Source organism: Dermochelys coriacea, chromosome 8 (assembly GCF_009764565.3).
Source record: "Dermochelys coriacea isolate rDerCor1 chromosome 8, rDerCor1.pri.v4, whole genome shotgun sequence".
In the NCBI taxonomy this organism is placed as follows: Eukaryota; Metazoa; Chordata; order Testudines; family Dermochelyidae; genus Dermochelys; species Dermochelys coriacea.
Window position 1 is genome coordinate 7,449,831 of NC_050075.1, and position 15,940 is coordinate 7,465,770.

Consider the following 15,940-nt stretch of genomic DNA (forward strand, 5'->3'; position numbering starts at 1 on the left):
GCAGGCACAAATCAGTTAATTTGGGGGGAATCAGCCAAATACTGCTGACCAGTCACCAAGCCCCCCCAGAAAGCGGGAATGGGGACCAGGGATTGATTGGGAAGCTTCTAAACATCCCAGGAAAATGCTTGCCTTCAGTGGTTCATTTCACTTGCTTGTGTGGGCTGCGGGAAGAGCCAGTGAACAAAGGTAGTGTACAAATCCTGGCCTGAGTCCATTGCCGCTTTGTGAATGAAAATGTGTTTGTCAGGAGGCGCCCCTGGGAGTCCAAGAAATTCCATTGGCTCTCGCAGTGCATTTCCTCTCTGGAAGGGACATCTCTCCCTCTTTCTGATGTGTGGCCCTATAAAAGCATGGCCAGCATTCAATAGCCGTTTCTTTCCATCCCCCTGGTAGCCATAAGTGTCAGTGATCTGTGCACTCCTTCATGACTAACTTCCTGTTCAAGGCTAGAGTGCTCGACACCAAACACACACAGAGGGATGCAGGCTCAAGAACAAACAAATGGCTCCCAGCTTCCTAAAGTCACTTCCTGTTTTCATACACACCTCCAAAGTCACTTCCTGTTCCAAGGCCCCAGCCAGGAATCCGTTACTGTGACTGAAAGGGCGGTGGATGAGAAGATGCGGCCTATGTATCTGCTCAGAGCATTCTGAGTCGAGGTTAGCGGTTGAGTGTCCACACCAGGAGCAGGAGCGTGAACTCGGGACAAATAGGTGTATCGGGAGATGGTCATGGAACCTGGAACCTCTTAGTACAGTTTTCATCTTTTCTTATGCCACCTAGATCTGTTGTTCCTCTGCTCTTCCCCTCCTCCTCCTTTCCTCCTTTTTTCCCCTCTATCTCTTGCATTCTTCATCTCTGTCCTCCCCACTCCCCAGCTAGTTAGATGTAACTTTAAATGTAAATATTCCAAAGTTCTAAGTCAGACAGTGAAGCCCCATGGGAGTTACCAAAGCTCTGGGAAGAGAATTCTGCTGCTTGTGGGAGGAAGTGGTGTCCCCAAAGGTGTCTCCTACAATTCATTCTAAAGGCCCCTAAGAGAGAGGTGTTGTGAGGGACCCACCTCCCTTCTGAACCTCCTAATTCTGACTGCTGAATTCACTCTTCATTCTTCACAAAGGACTCTCCAATCCAGGGTGGTCCACAGGTCTCAATTTGAGAACCTCCAGTCAGATTTTAGTTATCAGGTCATAGGTGATGTAAAAATTGGCTAAAAAGGCCAATGCATGCAATGGTGGGTTCAGCATAGAATAATCCAGTCTATACAGAAAGACGTATGTGAAATGCAAAAATCCCTTCATTAATGCAAAATTATGGCTGCAGAACAAAAAACACAAGATGTCAGAAAATGCAACACATAAGGTTCCAATAATGTTAACGCAGCCATGTTGCAGACATAGTATTTTCTATGCCTGTTTATTCTGGTTAATTACCTAGCTTAGTATATTATTATTTATATCACAAAATGAATATTATAAAATGTACAGAATGCATAATGTGGGCAAATTATTTTTGTTGTCAGAACTTTAATTTTTGCATTTTCATCCTCATTTTAGACATTGATTCGTAGTTTTTTGCATTAATTATCTTGTTGTCTTCAAATAAAGAATGGGGTGAAGGAAATTGCCCAGGTTTCATACTGCAATGTCTTTTGAATGGAAAGCACTTCATAACATACAGCTTTGAAGTTCACACCTGAGTGAGGTGAATAGGGTGGAGGAAAAGTGAATTCCAACCCTTTATGTTGCTTGCTATTGTCTTTCTGGAGACATTTCCCTGCCGTTACAGGGGCCTCGGCCATTAGTGCAGCTCTCTCCCTCCTATTCTCTGCCTGTGGCACATAATAGTCTAATCTCCTGTGGGATGTAATATTTTGATCTAATTTCAGTTGCCGGTTTAGTGTGTAGGTGCTGGGGAGTGTTGGTGACCTGTGATGTAGAGGAGGTCAGCCAGATGATCTGGTGGTCCCTCTTCTGGTCTTAAACTCAATAACTCTAAGTTTGAACTAACAGAACAGCAGCATATTTGCTTACTTTGCATTGGCTGTACCTTGGCAATGGGGAAAGGGAGAAGAATTTTAAATGAAAAGCTTGGAATGCAGAAAAAATTACAACAGGCTCTAAAATGGTGAGATGCGCAATGTTTTCATACCCCTGATTTTCTCTTGATGCTAACGAACCCTCTTCAGGAAAACACTTTAAGCATATTCTCAAGTCGCATTATCTTCAGCGGGACTTTAAGCACATGCTTTCCTGTATAGGGATGCATTCCTGAATGAGGGCCAAAGTAGAGTTCTGCTCTGAGATGCAGCCATAAAATGATACCGAGGCGCGTCATGTTCACATGTGCTCAATTTACAAATAAAAAGATTTTTTTCTTCCCAACTGCAAATCCTGCAAACTAAACCTGGAATCTGGGAATCAAGCAGAGCTCTTTCCTTCTCACTCTTCGTCCCCCGGAATAAAGGTTCAGCAGGCCCTATTGGGCGCTCAGGCATACCTGCTTGTCCCATTGTCTCCATAGCCCTCCATGGGCTTGCTCCCTGTATGACTGATTGGAGTTTAGTGTCTGATGCACAAGAGAATCCTGCTCACTCTCCGTTAGCCACGGAGGCTCTGCAGTGCTAACAGGAGTAGAAAGCAGCAAAAAGGTACTGCTGTAACAAGCGTCAACAGCAGTACGCTGCATAGGAAGGGGCACAATCGCTGTTCAGAATAGAACAGCACTTTAAGGGTTTTGGGGGGGAAGGAGGGAGGATTTGCTGTTTGTGTTTTGCTGCCTGTCCCATTGTCGGCCTGAGAGCAGTGAAGATCCTGTCTCTCCCCTCACCATCATTCATTCTGACATTCACTTCCTTTATCAGACGGTCAGCAAACTGGTGATCCAGGAAGCCAATGTTTCCGTCATGTACAAGTGTGTTGCCTCCAACAAAGTGGGTAGAGATGAACGGCTGATCTACTTCTATGTGACCAGTGAGTACCACCAGATGCCAGGGAGGTCTGCCTGTCAATCTTGGGTCCCTCCAATAGGCAGGTCCCAAAGCCTTAGGGCGTTATAGGTCAAAACCTCAAACTCCACCTGGAAACCCAGTGCAGAACCCAGCGAACCGGTGCTGTGTGCACACAATCAGAAATTCATCTCAGCAAGCCAGTTGCATTCTGCACTAGCTTCAGCTTCCACATTAATTGGAGATATAACCCCTCATAAAGAATCCTGGAGAAGGCTGGCAAAGGCACAGATCCTGGTAGCAAACTTAGCATTTAAAGTAAAATGTCATTATCTTTTAGCAAAAAGAAAAGGAGGACTTGTGGCACCTTAGAGACTAACAAATTTATTTGAGCATATGCTTTCATGAGCTACAGCTCACTTCATCGAATGCTTATGCTCAGATAAATTTGTTAGTCTCTAAGGTGCCACAAGTACTCCTTTTCTTTTTGCGAATACAGACTAACACGGCTGCTACTCTGAAACCTGTCATTATCTTTTGGGCAGTCATAGATGGGGAGAAACCAGCTTGGTCACTGCTGCAGGTTGTTGCTTTTTTTAATTCAATACTGAAAAACAGTGCCCATGTCAGCATCTTCTTGGACTCTGCACATTACTCACTGATTGTGAATCCTCTCTCCTTACACTTTCCTGTCTGCCTTGGAGTGGAGAGTTCACAACCTTATTCTGTAATAATCGTAAAAGTCAGAGCCTGCAACTCTCAGGTGTATCTGATGCAACAGCACCCTCTAGTGCTCTCTAGGGTAACTTCACTCTTCCCAGTTTGTGTTTGGGTCCTGAGACACTTGGCAGGAGCCATGGGGAATTCTGAGGCTGCGGGGGAGATATTAATTTGATCTAGTTGAGTTTTTAAAAGCTAGAGACTGACAGTACTGGCTAAAGCCAGGGATCGCACAGTGAAATGCTGCGTAAACTTCCTTTACACAATTCTGACCTGCAATACCTCCTGCTGTTACAGGCCCATATCCCTGCTATGTAGAAATTGGGAGTTGGACAGGATTTCATGGGGATTTTGTGCCTGAGGGCTGTGTGCCTGAGGGCTGTGCTGTTTGGGGGTGGAGCCTGCCTGCAAAAAGCCCAGCACACAGTTGGTTTCTATCCGAATAATTAATAACAACACTGCGTGCGCGCACTGCCACTATTTGTGTGTGCAGATATACATTTGCTTAGGCAAATTGGGTAATTGCATCCCAAGTAATCTTCTGGGTGTGCACTTGCCTAGCTTGTATGCACAAATGCCTGTTTGGATGTGCAAGTGGTGGGCTACAAACACATTTTTGCAGAAGCAGGAAGCGGTTTAGAACCCTGTGTTTTAATATCGGACCAGGGAAATAACCACTGAAAGTTAAATTCAGACCCTGCAACCTTATTTCATTTATGACCCAATCTTAATTTGAGCCTAGGCCTTCAGTGCACCACCTGTGACTCCTCTTTGCTTTAGCAATTTCTAAGCAGCATCATGCAGGTTATCACTGTGCTTTGGGGAGGTTTTTTTTATCCATGTCTATATACAAGATGGACTCAGAGTGCTAAGCACAGGGCGACAATTCCACCCAGTAAGGCAGTGATGCACCATGAAGCCTTAAAATCTCGGTCACACATCCGTTTCCTTCCCTTGCCTTCTTGGCAGCCATTCCGGATGGATTTGAGATTGAATCCCAGCCTTCAGAGGAGCCCATAGAGGGACAGGACCTGAGGTTGAGCTGCAATGCTGATAACTACACCTATGAGAACCTGCAGTGGTACCGTCTGAACCTCTCGAAGCTGCACCACGAGGAAGGCAATCCACTAGTCCTGGACTGCAAGAATGTCCACCACTATGCGACCAAGATGCAAGGGGAGCTGCACTTCGAACCCGACTCCAATGACGCTGCCCTGCTGCTCACCATCCCAAACATCTCCCTGGGGGAGGAGGGAGACTATGTGTGTGAGGTGCAGAACCGAAAGACCAGAGAGAAACACTGCCACAAAAAATACATCTCTGTACAGGGTGAGGAGCATGGGAGCAGGCAGAGTGACTCTGTGATGGTGGGCGTCATGTAGGGCAAGGAGCACACAAGGAAGCACCGGGATGGGGTGAACAGGGCCTGAGCAGCAAGGGGTGCTGGGTATGAGAGAGTTCTCAGCACTGCCTGTTTCAGCTTCACCCAGAAGGGGCTAGATACTCAAAATGTACAGTTTATTAGGACCCCTTAGAATTCTTCCCCCTGTATGGGCTGAGATGGTCTTCAAAGCAAACAATCTCCTGCTTGTCTTTAATCTGCTCTTTGTCTGGATGCTGCTGCTCCTTTAGCCCTCGAGGTCCCCAGACTGAAGCAGAACCTGACAGACATATGGGTGAACGTCAGCGACTCAATAGAGATGCGTTGTAAGGTGGATGGCGCTCACATTCCTGACATCAGCTGGTATAAAGACGAGAAACTGGTGGAAGAGGTTTCAGGTACGGTTGGTTCAAGAGGGTGGAGTTGAGATCAGGGAATCTTCTTCCAAAGGACAGTCAGGCAAACTAGATTTGAATCATGGCCCTGCCATGCCCTGATTTAAATCCTGCTACTAGATCGTTGGGCTGGAATATCTTTTTAACCAGGTTCTGCCACAATTTGACTGTGTCCTCATTGGCCAGCCAGACCACATTAGGACCTGGCGCAGGTGCAACTGCATTTATGCCATGCTTACACACAGCTGGTCAGAGACCTGTGCAGACAGGAGTTGCTGGACTATTACAGGGTGTAGCAAAGTTAGACTCTGTCCATACTCCATCTGAAATGGCAGGCTGCGTTGGTTACTAAATACTAGGGCAGTTAAATACTGTTGCTGCTAAGCGCCTCTGGCTTATTTTCCCTGAACAGCCTGGAGTTTTGGTCTGAGAGTACGGTTTGGTCAGGTAATGAAGCCATGTTGCAGGTTACAGAGAGGGCTAGTCTGTGGCATGGTTTAGCTGCACGGCTCTATGTCCAAAAAAAAATAATCCTCATTCATACCACTCCAGGGAAACGTGCAGGAGCCCTGCTAGCAACAGTAACATTTGCCGGCATGTGTTCGGAAGGGCTGAAGGGAGAGGGCACGCTACAAATGGGATCGCTTCATAGGCAGTGCTGTGCACATGTGAGGGCTCTATGAAACTGGAGCCAGGAATGAGAGCGTTCCCCACTTTCCCTGCAAGGGTTCCTTGTGCTCTGAGTCCTGCATGTTCCCGTGGCTGCTAAGAGCCACTTCCTTAGACAGGCCCTGAGGGGCTTTTTATAACCTAGTTGGAGGCCATGTCTGGATGAGGAAAAGAGGCCATGTTCTGTGACGTGTTAGATAACATATTTTAACTAATGGTCTGTTAGACCAGATCCTGCACCTACTGGAAAGTGGGCAAGCCATGCTTAAAACCTTGTTAGCTGGTTATGGGCATGTGCAGTGGGGAGCCTAGGCTAATCGCCCTGACTGTTAAAAGGCTGCATTGTATTTCAAGTCTGAATTTGTCTGGCATGAGAATCCCCTCCCTCTGGAGACTGCACCAGCTCACACTGATACCATTAGCCTCTGTACCTTTCAGGGATTGACCTAGCGGATTCGAACCAGAGGCTGAGCATCCAGAGGGTGAGAGAAGAGGATGCTGGGCTCTACCTGTGCAGTGTCTGCAACGCCAAGGGCTGCGTCAACTCCTCAGCCAGCGTCTCTGTGGAAGGTACCGCCAGCATCCTGAGCCCAGGGAACAATCCCCTCAGACTCTGGGAGTGTGGACAAAGCAGGAGGAGCAAGGCCCCTCACTGCTTCTGTGTGCTCTGAGACAGCCGACACAGAGATGAGAGTGAAGGCCTCACCATCTTGCTGGAGTGAAGGTGCCAGGAGGATGAGTCCAAGGGCAGCTCTAGGCCAAGCTTGGATACCCTCAGGGCAGCGCAGCCCTCCTTCCAGAGAGGGAGCAGGGCTCTCACAACAGTGTCTGTTACTCTCCTGTGCTCAGCCCCGTGCGAGAGGGAAGGCATAGATGCAGCTTCTCCAACACCTGCCTCACAGTACACTCTGGGGTGCATGATGAGGATGGGGCCGGTTGGAACAGGCAGTGGAGAATGAGCATCTCTTTGACTTGGCAATTTCCCTTCCCGTTCTGCAGGCTCCGACGACCGGACCAACGTGGAGATCGTGATCCTCATTGGGACCGGGGTCATCGCTGTCTTCTTCTGGATCCTCCTCATCCTCATCTTCTGCAACATCAAAAGGGTACGTTGCCTGCTTTTGCCCCTGCAGTGTGGAGCCAGGGAGGGAGGGTAGGAGAGCAGAGGGGAGATGGAGATATGAGTTCACAAGGCTCTTGCTTCTCCGGGTGGGAGGTGTAGCTGCAAAGGTGATCCTCAAAGCCACTGCAGCGTGTCCCTAGTCCTAGCATTGCCGGCAGCATGTCCCTAGTCCTAGCATTGCCGACTGGATGGTGCTCTAGACTGGCTCCCTTCCAAGCACAGGGCTCACAGCAGCCACAAGGAAGGAGGCAAAATTGTGTTTGGCTTTGGAGAAGAGGACCCAGAACAAAGGGGGTGAGGGAAAACGGGGGGAGCCCCCAAGTCCCCCTTCAGAATGATTAAACCTACTCTGTGGTGCCAGAAAACAAGGGAGTCAGGTCACAGCACAAGGTGGTAGGACAGAACTGGAATCGTGTAAGCGTCTCCCCACTGGAACTGGTGCTGAACTGCCCAGTCACACCCCCTCTTTGCTGATTCCTGCAGCCCGCCCACGCTGACATCAAAACTGGCTACCTGTCCATCATCATGGACCCCGGAGAGGTTCCCCTGGAGGAGCAGTGCGAATACCTGCCCTATGACTCCAGCAAGTGGGAATTCCCACGGGAGCGACTCCGGCTAGGTGAGAGCTCTTTGCTGGCCATAGGACAGACAGGGCCCTGCTATGCACTCACCACCAGGCAGCTGCGAGCCTCTTGGCTGCATCTGATGGTTGGGCTCCAGCTTTCTCGCTCTCTCTCCTTCTGTGTGTCCGCTAGTTCCTTGGCTTCAGGACCACCGCTTTTACCTTCAAATGTTTCCTGGCTCAGCTATGCTTGGCAGATTTCTTTATCTCTCCTCGGCCACCATCCTGGGACCTACTGTGGATTTCTGGATTGTATTCCCTTGCTCTCTGTGGCCCCTGTATTCCTGGGTCTCAGGACCCTTTTGTCATGGCCAGGTCCCCAAATCCAGGCCCCTATAGAACCGTGCTCTCTCTCTCTCTGTGAACAATGTGTGCTGTCCTCTCTCTGAAAGCTCTTGTAGCTCTCCCTGTGAGACCCTGCTCCCGTCCACACTGGGTGATGAGTGAGGAGGAGTTTGGACAACTTGTACGAAATCGTTCCCCAGCGGTGGCTCTGGTAACACTTTGGAAGGCCACCACCAATGCTTCTGAGTCTCCCAGTGCTCCGTCTTTTAGCTAGGGTCAGAAGTTGGTCCAATAAAAGATACTACCTCACCCACCTTGTCCCTCTAGTATCCTGGGACCCACGTGGCTACAACACCACTTCATAGGGTCAGGTATGTCATTTTGCCATTACGGTCAGGACGCCTGGGTTCTAACCCCACTCTGTGACCCTTGTCTAGTCACTTGGGGCCGGATTTGCAACCCCAACTCACACTGCGGATTATCTTACTGGACTACTAGCCCCATTGATTTCAGTGTGGCTACTTGTGGAGTAAGGTGCAATTGTGAAGGAGCACGGATACGAGAACCTGGCCCCTAATCTCTTTGTTTCTCCTTCTGTGAAATAGGTATAATAATACTAATGTACCAGGCAGGGATATGATTAAGGGCTGATTAGTATTTGGGACCCAGGGAGGGAGTTTACTATTGCAGAGCTGTGTTACTATTCGTGTCCTGTCTGATGTGGTGGTTGCTTTATGAAAGAGCTCCTGGTCTGGAATTGATCACACTCCTTCACTCCATTCATCACCTCGATCCAGGGAAAGCGCAGAGCTCATAACTCTGCCACCCCATCGCTCGGGTCCATCTCCCACTCAGGAGTACCCCTCTGTTGGACATAGCTTGCAACTCAGAAGGGCCAACAGAAGAGCAACAAATGTACTTGAACCCTGGGGCTTCTGGCTTGTCCAGGGCATGCATCTCCTTTCAGCTCTCCTGAGGGAACATGCAGCTGCATGGGCAGAGTGTGCCAGCCTGAGGGCACATCAGAGCTCCAGTCTAAAACCCAGCGCTAGGAATGACTCCACCACCCTGAGAGAGAGAGAGAGAGAGACACACACACACACACACACACACACACATACACACAACACTGCTCTACTCCACTCCACTTCTTATGTAGCCTACAAAGGGTTACACAGAGTGCTGTGTATGAGAATGCCAAGGACTGGAATAATGACATCAGCCCTGGCCATTCTGCTCCAAGGTGTCCCGCACACCTTTCCCACGCATTCCGCTCCAGGGCAACAAATGGCACCTCACCTCCGTGAGCTGTTTCCTTCCTCTGCTTTGTCAATGCTGGGTCTGTCTCAGTTCCCTCCCCTTTGTCCTTTCTCTCATTATAACCATCTGAACAGGCAGCCACCTGGGAAGGGTGCACACTGTACTTCTTCCTCTTCCTTTGTCACTCCTTTATTCTTTCTCGCCATTTCCTGTTTTATTTTTGTCCCATTCCCCAGGATCTGAACCAGTCCTCCATGACACTCCCTTTTACCCCATGTTTCCCTCCTTGGCAGGTAAAGTCCTGGGCCATGGTGCTTTCGGGAAGGTGGTGGAAGCCTCTGCCTTTGGGATTAATAAGAGTAACAGCTGTGAAACTGTGGCAGTTAAAATGCTGAAAGGTACGAAGATGGGGAGGCATGATGAATGGCTTTTGTGGACAGCAGGGGATTAGTCATCTGCCTGGGAACGTCCATCTGGTTAATATCTGTCTTTCACAGAAACATCTCGAGTGATTTAAACTAATCCCTTGTCATCGCTAGAGCGCATACCTGCGCTCATGCCGTTAAAAAGTCCAAGAGCCTGATCCAGTCCTTGGTGAGGTGAATGGGGGTTGGATCATGCCCTAAAGGAACAACCTTCCTTTTTAATGTTTAGCTCCATGGCCTTTGACCCTGTTGACCTCTGATAAGTGATGTCCTGTACCCATGCAGGTCCAGTGGAAGAAGCATGGCAGAGCAGACAGGGGAAGGAAAGACAAAGGGCCAGGTTTTCAAAGGTATTTAGGTACCTAACAGAATTTTCAAAAGTGCCCTGCTCTGGTTTTGCCACAGATTGGAGTTAGGCACCTGACGTGCTTAAATACGTTTGAAAATCCCTCCAGGCACCCATCTGCATCTTTAGGCACCTGCGTACTTTTGAAAACCTGACCTTAATTGTGTAGAACTGTTTAAGGTCTCAAATTGGTAACATAGTCTCTAGATCACTGCACGTCAGACACAAAGTACAATAACATTGGGAATCAAAATATTTAAAAATAATTTCTTTCATATAGCTGCCAAAACTTGAGTTCAGGGTTCTGCTGGAGTTAACGCCAATATTAGACACCTAAGAGGCTGGGCATAGAGCAGGAAAACACTCCTTTCCTGCTTTATTTCAAGAGCTTGGGTGATATCAGTGACTCTTAAAGGAGAGATACAGAATCCTGAACCCCACTCTCGGCTTGTCAGTGAAGGAGGAGCTGCTTTTCAAATTGTTTGCTTTCAAATGTGATTGTAATTCATGTTTAAGCGCCTCATTCAGATCAGAGGTAAGTAGGTCTCAACTCTGTTGAAGTCAGGAGCGTTGAATCTGCCTTAGGGCCAGTTTCAGAGCTGGAGTAAGATTGCATTCTACAGATTTGAGATCTTAAACTTCTGTGGCCACGTTTTCAAGCAGGCCCCTAAAATGGCACCCTCCTATTCCGCATGTTGCCCATTTAGATAAAAAAAAAATCACTTTGTTTGCACATATTGGTTACCAGGCATATATTCAACTACCTAACATGTAAGCAAAAGGGGCAAGCACATAGAGAGGAAAATTTGCATGTGGAAACCAAGTAACTAGGGCTGTCAAGCAATTAAAAAATTAATCGCAATTAATCACGTGATTAATCACGCTGTTAAACAATAATAGAATACCATTTATTTAAATATTTTTGGATGTTTTCTACATTTTTTCGAATATATTGATTTCAGTTACAACACAGAATACAAAGTGTACACTGCTCACTTTATATTTATTTTTTATTACAAATATTAGTTCTGTAAAAAACAAAAGAAATAGTATTGTTCAATTCACCTAATACAAGTACTGTAGTGCAATCTCTTTGTCATGAGAGTTGAACTTACAAATGTAGAATTATGTACAAAAAAAACTGTATTCAAAAATAAAACAGTATAAAGCTTTAGAGCCTACAACTCCACGCAGTCCTACTTCAGCCAATCGCTCAGACAAACAAGTTTGGTTACAATTTGCAGGAGATGCTTCTTCCCGCTTCTTGTTTACAATGTCACCTGAAAGAGAGAACAGGCATTCACATGGCACTGTTGTAGCCAGCGTCGCAAAATATTTACATGCCAAATGCCCTAAAGATTCATATGTCCCTTCATGCTTCAACCACCATTCCAGACGCACCATCAGTGCGTCCATGCTGATGACGGGTTCTGCTCGATAACAATCCAAAGCAGAGCAGACTGATGCATGTTCATTTTCATCATCTGAGTCAGATGACACCAGCAGAAGGTTGATTTTCTTTTTTGGTGGTTCGGGTTCTGTAGTTTCCGCATCAGAGTGTTGCTCTTTGAAGACTTCTGAAAGCGTGCTCCACACCTCATCCCTCTCAGATTTTGGACGGCACTTCAGATTCTTAAACTTTGGGTCAAGTGCTGTAGCTATTTTTAGAAATCTCACATTGGTACTTTGCATTTTGTCAAATCTGCTTTGAATGTATTCTTAAAATGAACATGTGCTGGGTCATCATCCGAGACTGCTGTAACAGGAAATATATGGCAGAATGGAGGTAAAATAGAGCTGGAGACATACAATTCTCCCCCAAGGAGTTCAGTCACAAATTTAATTAACACATTATTTTTTTAATGAGTATCTTCAGCATGGAAGCATGTTCTCTGGAATGGTGGCCAAAGCATGAAGGGGCATATGAATGTTTAGCATATCTGGCACGTAAATACCTTGCCACACCAGCTACAAAAGTGCCATGTGAATGCCTTTTGTTAATTTCAGGTGACATTGTAAATAAGAAACAGGCAGCAGTATCTCCCATAAAGGTAAACAAACTTGTTTGTCTTAGCAATTGGCTGAATAAGAAATAGGACTAAGTGGACTTGTAGGCCAGAGGTGGGCAAACTACAGCCCATGGGCCACATCCAGCCCGCAGGACCATCCTGCCCAGCCCTTCAGCTCCTGACCCGGGAGACTGTCCCCTTCCCCTGCAGCCAGCTGCCACGCGGAGCAATGCTCTGGGCGGCGGGTCTGCAGACCCTGCCCTGACCCGGTACTCTGTGCTGCGCGGCGCAGCGTGGCTACCCTGTCCTAGTGCAGCCGTGCTGCCAGCCACCGGTGTTCCAGGAGGTATGTTAAGAGGACAGGGAGTGGGGGCAGGGTTGGATAGAGGGCAGGGGAGTTTGGGGGGTGATCAGGGGCGTGGATAGGGGTCAGGGTGGTCAGGGGGCGGGGAACAGGGGTTGAATGGGGGCAGAGATCCCTGGGGGGCAGTCAGGAAGGAGAAGGGGGATTGAATGGAGTGGTGGGGGGCAGTTAGGAGTGGGATGTCCGGGGGCGGTCAGGGGACTGAGAGCGGGGGTGGGGTGAATGGGGCAGGAGTCCCCGTGGGGCAGTCAGGGAATAGCGGGGGTTGGATGGGGCAGGAGTCCCGGGGGGGCCGTCGGGGGGCAAGAAGCGAGGTGGTCAGATGGGGGCAGGGCCATGCCTGCCTATTTGGGGAGGCTCAGCCTCCCCTAACTGGCCCTCCATACAATTTCAGAAACCCGATGCAGCCCTCAGGCCAAAAAGTTTGCCCGCCCCTGTTGTAGGCTCTAAAGTTTTAAATTGTTTTGTTTTTGAGTGCAGTTATGTAACCAAAAAAAAATCTATATTTGTAAGTTTCACAATAACAAGATCACACTACAATACTTGTATGAGATGAATTGAACAATACTATATCTTTTGTTTATCATTTTTCTAGTGCAAATATTTGTAATAAAAATAATCATATAAAGTGAGCATGGTGCACTTTGTATTCTGTGTTGTAATAGAAATCAATATATTTGAAAATGTAGAAAAACATCCAAAACTATTTAATACATTTCAATTGGTATCCTATTTAACAGTGCAATTAATCGTGATGAATTTTTTTAACCATGATTAATTTCTTGAGTTAATCACATGAGTTAACTGCGATTAATCGACAGCCCTATAAGTAACTATTCATCTCGGTGCCCATTTGTGCATATGGATGCACATGTAAAATCTGTGGGAGCAATTTCAGAAACCTGTTTGAAAATGTGTCTGTTTGTGACTACATTTTTCCAGAAGTTTTGCAGATCCCCTTTAGGTGCTGTTGTTTTCTGACTTTGAGGCCTGGCAGATTTTGTTTAAGAAGGAGCTCCTTCCACACGAGTTAGGAAAATCTCCACAGTGAAGCAGCCAAAAATTGCAAATCCCAGAGCTGGTGAGATTAGGAGGGAGGAATGTAGCAGAGAAAATGCTCATGATAAAGGAGGATACAAATTGTGAGTTAAATTGAGTCATGGAGAAATAACAAAGTATCTTGCTGCCTAAATTACTACCAAGACACAATGCCTGATGCTGCTCGTGTTCTCTGGGGAAAATGCCATGTAGAATGAGCTGTTCAAAGAGTACCTTTGGGTGTTTAGAATAGTAAATGGACTAGAAAATGAAATCCTGGGTTGAAATCAAGCTGGGGACTCTGAACCTGTATGTTCCTATCTTATCAGGTTTCAGAGTAGCAGCCGTGTTAGTCTGTATTCGCAAAAAGAAAAGGAGTACTTGTGGCACCTTAGAGACTAACAAATTTATTTGAGCATAAGCTTTCGTGAGCTACAGCTCACTTCATCGGATGCATCCGATGAAGTGAGCTGTAGCTCACGAAAGCTTATGCTCAAATAAATTTGTTAGTCTCTAAGGTGCCACAAGTACTCCTTTTTCTTTTTGTTTTAATTCAGTTATGGATCATGCTGCCATGGTTTGGAGGCTACTGGGGATAAAGCCTCAGTAAAAAGAAGGGAGGAAGAAGGGGCTGTAATTAAGAGGGAACCATAATTCAGTTTATTTGTTTCCAGAGGGAGCTACTGCAAGTGAGCACAAGGCGCTGATGTCGGAGCTGAAGATCCTCATTCACATTGGAAATCACCTCAATGTCGTTAACCTGCTGGGTGCCTGCACCAAGCCCAATGGTAAATATCCAAGACCACCAAGGCAGCTGGCCGTGAAGTGAAAAGCTCTTTCACCTCTATGCTGGGCATCATTCCCTCTGCCTCACTCTGCCATTTCCTCTGTTGTGTGTGCGACTGTGTAGGTGTGTGTTAGCGTAAGGATGCAACTGTTTCTATTTGTGTGTGTGTGTGTATGTACTGAGTGCAATGGGATTGCATGTTGTGTAAATCAAGAGAGATTTTAGCCCCATGTTCTTAACTCCACCCCAGGAATTCCTTTGTTTCTTCTCTTCCAGGCCCACTCATGGTTATTGTTGAGTTCTGTAAATATGGAAACCTCTCCAACTACCTGCGGACCAAACGGGAAGGATTCAGTCCTTACACGGTATGTAGCCTCCTTCATCTTGTGGCATCTCTATGGGCCCTTCCCATGATTAGTGAAGGAAGAAGAATATGTCTGGCTTGGAATGAGCTTAACCCTGACAATAAGATACAAAGACATCATGTGTCAGTTCAACGTAACAGTGTGTTTGATGTGTGAATGCAGAGAGTAAATTTCTTTCTGACCAATGGGAGATTGGTGATTCAAGGCCAGGATTGGGCTCTGTTGGTGGACCAGCATTGGGAAGCCTAGGATACAATGAATGTGTCAACTGAATTACTGCTGCAGTGGTTAGACGATGTGTCCCATGATTACTTTTTGGGCCTGGCCTGCTTCCCAGGAGAAATCACCCAGACTGCGCATCCAGGTCCGGTCCTTAGTAGAAGCAGTGAGAGCAGACAGAAGGAGTCGCTCTGGTACCAGCAACAGTGCAATCTTCAACAGGCTTCTGATGAACAAGAGCCAGACTGCACAGCCTATACAGGAAGGTAATGAGCCCCAGTCTTCACCAGCAGCTCCTCACTTCATCCCATTAAACTAGTGTCAAACTTAATTAACATTGAATAATTAGGGCATCTGACAATGTACAGCAGGGAACTCTGATTCACCAGGACAAATAGGCTATTCATCTTGCATTAGTTGGAATTGTGATATTACGTGATCCTATGTTACAAAAGACAGTATGATGAAGATTAATACTGTCTATGGAGAATGCTAACAGTTTTTAACAGATAATAATCCTTAGCTCTTACAAAGAGCTTTTCGTCTGGAGTCTCAAAAAGCTACACAGAGGCAGGTAAGTATCACCCCATTTTACAGATGGGGGAACCAAGACACAGACTGCTTAAATGCCTTGCCTTGGGGCACAATGCAAGTTTTTGGCAGAGGTGGGGGTAGAACCCTGGTCTCCTGAATAGACATTTTATTCAGTTTTCCAGATGGGTTGACTAAGTCACATGGAAGACTAGTGGCTTTTCTGGGGCTACCCAGTGAGTTCCTCTCCCCATGTGATGTAGGACATGCATCTTCCTCTTTATGTGAGAACAGATAAAAGGAGATCCCTGAAGGGGAGAGAGGGAGCCTTCTTCCCCTCTGATGCTGAGGCAGACTATTAATTAATCTAATCACTTCGCTGTTGCCTTGTGGTTCCCATCCATCTCTTGTCTCTTGTAATAAACTTAGACTAAATTCTCTGGGGCCAGGA

General features: G+C 46.9%; 1 protein-coding gene across 4 annotated transcripts in view; it reads left to right on the plus strand.

Moving 5' to 3' along the window:
* Positions 1-15,940, plus strand: part of FLT4 (fms related receptor tyrosine kinase 4) — a 100,797-nt gene that overhangs the window by 72,810 nt on the left and 12,047 nt on the right. For all 4 annotated transcript variants that reach the window (XM_043490644.1, XM_043490645.1, XM_038414285.2 and 1 more), the window contains exons 12-21: positions 2,867-2,975; positions 4,640-4,999; positions 5,303-5,449; positions 6,554-6,685; positions 7,115-7,221; positions 7,722-7,857; positions 9,699-9,803; positions 14,262-14,375; positions 14,651-14,739; positions 15,077-15,224. In XM_043490644.1, the coding sequence (XP_043346579.1) occupies positions 2,867-2,975; positions 4,640-4,999; positions 5,303-5,449; positions 6,554-6,685; positions 7,115-7,221; positions 7,722-7,857; positions 9,699-9,803; positions 14,262-14,375; positions 14,651-14,739; positions 15,077-15,224 (1,447 nt within the window). The remainder of the gene's footprint in view (positions 1-2,866; positions 2,976-4,639; positions 5,000-5,302; positions 5,450-6,553; positions 6,686-7,114; positions 7,222-7,721; positions 7,858-9,698; positions 9,804-14,261; positions 14,376-14,650; positions 14,740-15,076; positions 15,225-15,940) is intronic.